The sequence below is a fragment of the Mus musculus genome, chromosome Y (assembly GCF_000001635.26).
Source record: "Mus musculus strain C57BL/6J chromosome Y, GRCm38.p6 C57BL/6J".
NCBI lineage: Eukaryota > Metazoa > Chordata > Mammalia > Rodentia > Muridae > Mus > Mus musculus.
The window spans coordinates 49,842,555-49,845,725 of record NC_000087.7 but is presented as its reverse complement, the minus strand read 5'-3'; the positions used below and the strand labels follow the sequence as shown (position 1 = coordinate 49,845,725).

General features: G+C 39.5%; 1 protein-coding gene across 1 annotated transcript; it reads left to right on the top strand.

The window, feature by feature from the left end:
* The first annotated feature begins 598 nt into the window (after positions 1-598).
* Positions 599-2,934, top strand: Gm21316 (predicted gene, 21316). The gene is made up of 2 exons (NM_001373896.1): positions 599-722; positions 1,834-2,934. Exon 2 carries the CDS (start codon positions 2,116-2,118, stop codon positions 2,797-2,799), a length of 684 nt encoding a protein of 227 aa, NP_001360825.1. The 5' UTR covers positions 599-722; positions 1,834-2,115; the 3' UTR covers positions 2,800-2,934.
* The last annotated feature ends 237 nt before the right edge of the window (positions 2,935-3,171 follow it).

Genomic DNA, 3,171 nt, shown 5'->3' with positions numbered 1-3,171 from the left:
ACTTTCCAAAGAATCCATAATTCATGATTGCCATTGGTTTCAATATATGTCATTTAACCCTGTCAAATTCCAGGTTTGTTTGCATAAAAATAGTCCTCCTCTAACTGTGGGTTTTCATAAAGTGAAAATTGGTGTGCTATCCAGTGTGCTGCCTCAAAGAGTCTGGCAATATTTATGATAAGAAGCACAGCTTAAAGATAACCAAGGGAAAGGTTGGAACATGAAAAATAACCACCATGGATGTTGTCAAGTCAGAAACCGAAGACTTTCTCAGAACGAAAATAAAACAAAAATGAAACAAAACAAAACACAAACCAAACAAATAAATAAAAATCCAACAACCAAACAATAAAAACAATGCAAGGGTGAAATTCTTTGGCAGAATATTACTCAGATCATCAGGCCTTTCAGTTGGGATTTATTTATTATTTCTAGGAGGCCATATGAAAAGGTAAATTCGAGATGCTGAACGTTTCTGAGTGTAACTAGGGAAGGAACCAGCCTGAGAGGGGTTCTATGATGTAAGCTGAACTAGGGTGATGTCACAGAGCACTGGCTGGAGGTTGCGCATCTATTCCACTTGGAGGCGCTAGAATCCATTGAAGGTGAGTTCACTATCTTCACAGTGGTGTGTCAAAGCCAGGTCATTTTTTCCCACAGGCTTTTGGTGCCTGGTCTGTATCAGGAGACAGAATCTTGACAACTAGGATATTTTTCTATGGGTAAGTATATTTATGAAGTAATTAGGACCCTCATAGCTACAGAAAGCTAAAAATTTTCTCTCCTACAGAGAGTTACTGTACAATTTACTTTCTCCATGTTTATTAGCTAGGGAGATGAATGGTCTAGGTTAGTTTATCTCCTGAATTTATTATCCTTGCTAACAATATCTAGATCACAATTCCACTAAAATGCCAAATCTCCTCTTTGTCCAAGTGCATGTTAGAAGATATTAGTTCTAAATGGCTGATATTGCCTCAAATTGTTGAGTTGTTCTTGAGTTCACTGATGCAATGGCTTCATCAAATAATTCTGAAGCTGGGTCAGGAGAAACAATAAAGAAAAACAGTGGTGTGCTGTGTCCCTGGGAAGATATTTGTGAATGCAGGCACTTAGCTCAGACCTTACACTTACAAGAGAGTCATGGTGACCCTTCTGGCCCTTTTATTTTTTTTTCTCTTCTTCTTGATCATTGGGTGTAATAGTCATAGCACAACCTAAATTGACATAGAATTTCAAGGAGATGATCCTCATCAGAGACAAATTAACTCAGGGCTGAAGAAATAAATGTTGATCTGAGTATATTCTTCTGAGCTCTAGAGAATTACTTGTTAATTACACTATTTTTATTTCCTTGTTTTTTTGTTTCTTTGTTTGTTTGTTTGTTTGTTTGCCTGCTTGGTTAATTTTATTTGAGTTTCTGTATGTTTAGATTTGGCTGTCAGGAAACTCACTGTGTAGACCAGACTAGCCTTTATCTCACTAAGGTCTGCCTCACTCTGCCTCTTGAGTACTATGATTAAAGTTATGGGTCACCACCACTTCCTATTAACTTCTCCATTTGATTGTTTGTTTTGTTATTTTTTGTTTGAATTTCTCTTTTGTTTGTTTTTCGTTTGATTTTCTTCTGTTTTCTTTTACTTGTTGTTGTTGTTGTTGTTGTTGAGACAGGGTTCCTCTCTATAGCACTGGCTTCCGTGGAACTCACTTTGTAGACCAGGCTGGTCTCTAATTTAGAAATCTGCCTGTCCTTGCCTTCTGAGTTCTGGGATTAAATGCGTGTACCACCATGGCTGACTTATTAACTTCTTATTTTTATAAAATTAATTTTAGGAGCTCAAATCTGTTTAGCATAGTCTTCTTCACATGCTCAGAAGTTCTCGTAGAGAAGAGTCTTGGTCCAGCATTCACTCCCAACCCATAACCATTGCCCATCAGGAATTCATATATATGACAGAGGCAACAGCATTGTGTCTGGCGTAAACGGGCAAGATCTTCAGTCCCAGGCAATGGGCAAGTATGATATTTGAAGAGAATGGAAGCCACTTAGACAGTGTGATCTAGCACAACAGGTCTACAGCCAGGTAGAAGACAATACCTCTGAAGAGTCTGAGCATGACATCACTCAAGAAGAAGAGTAGGAGGAAGCCTTCTTCCCAGGCCCTGGGGAATATTGTTGGCTGCAGAATTTCTCACGGGTGGAAGCAAGGTAATGAGCCTGTCACCCATTGGAAGGCCATCATTCTAGGTCAACTGCCAACAAACCCTTCTCTTTATTTGGTGAAGTATGACGGAATTGACAGTGTCTACGGACAGGAGCTCCACAGCGATGAGAGGATTTTAAATCTTAAGGTCTTGCCTCCCAAAGTAGTTTTTCTTCAGGTGAGGGATGTCCACCTCGCCAGCGCCCTGGTTTGCAGAGAGGTACAACACAAATTTGAGGGGAAAGATGGCTCTGAGGACAACTGGAGTGGGATGGTGCTAGCCCAGGTGCCATTCTTACAGGACTATTTTTACATTTCCTACAAGAAGGATCCGGTCCTCTACGTCTATCAGCTCCTGGATGACTACAAGGAAGGTAACCTCCACATCATTCCAGAGACCCCTCTGGCTGAGGCGAGATCAGGTGATGACAATGACTTCTTAATAGGTTCCTGGGTGCAGTACACCAGAGATGATGGATCCAAAAAGTTCGGAAAGGTTGTTTACAAAGTTCTAGCCAATTCTACTGTGTACTTTATCAAATTTCTTGGTGACCTACATATCTATGTCTATATTCTGGTGTCAAATATCACTTAAATTAAAAAAAAATCACAAAGTACAGAAATGTAAACTTATAGGATTGAAAAAAATGTTTATTTTCCTGTGTTGGGTACCTATGGGTCTTTGACAACCTCAGTATCTTTGTCAATAAAATTTGTTTTGTTCTAAAAATTAATACGTGTGACATGGCATGCTTTTAGTGAACACATTGTTGGAAGAGATGGACTATGGTGGAAAGAACATCAAAGCAAGATGAAAGTTGCAACTCAGGCTGTGAACAGTGCATACATCTAATATTACACAGGCTAAAATGGACAGGACTTAGATTCTGTGGTCTGCATAGTGAGCAAGGAATTGGAGATATGACTTAGAGGAGCAGGGATGGCAGCAATAGATGGATTTTTAGGA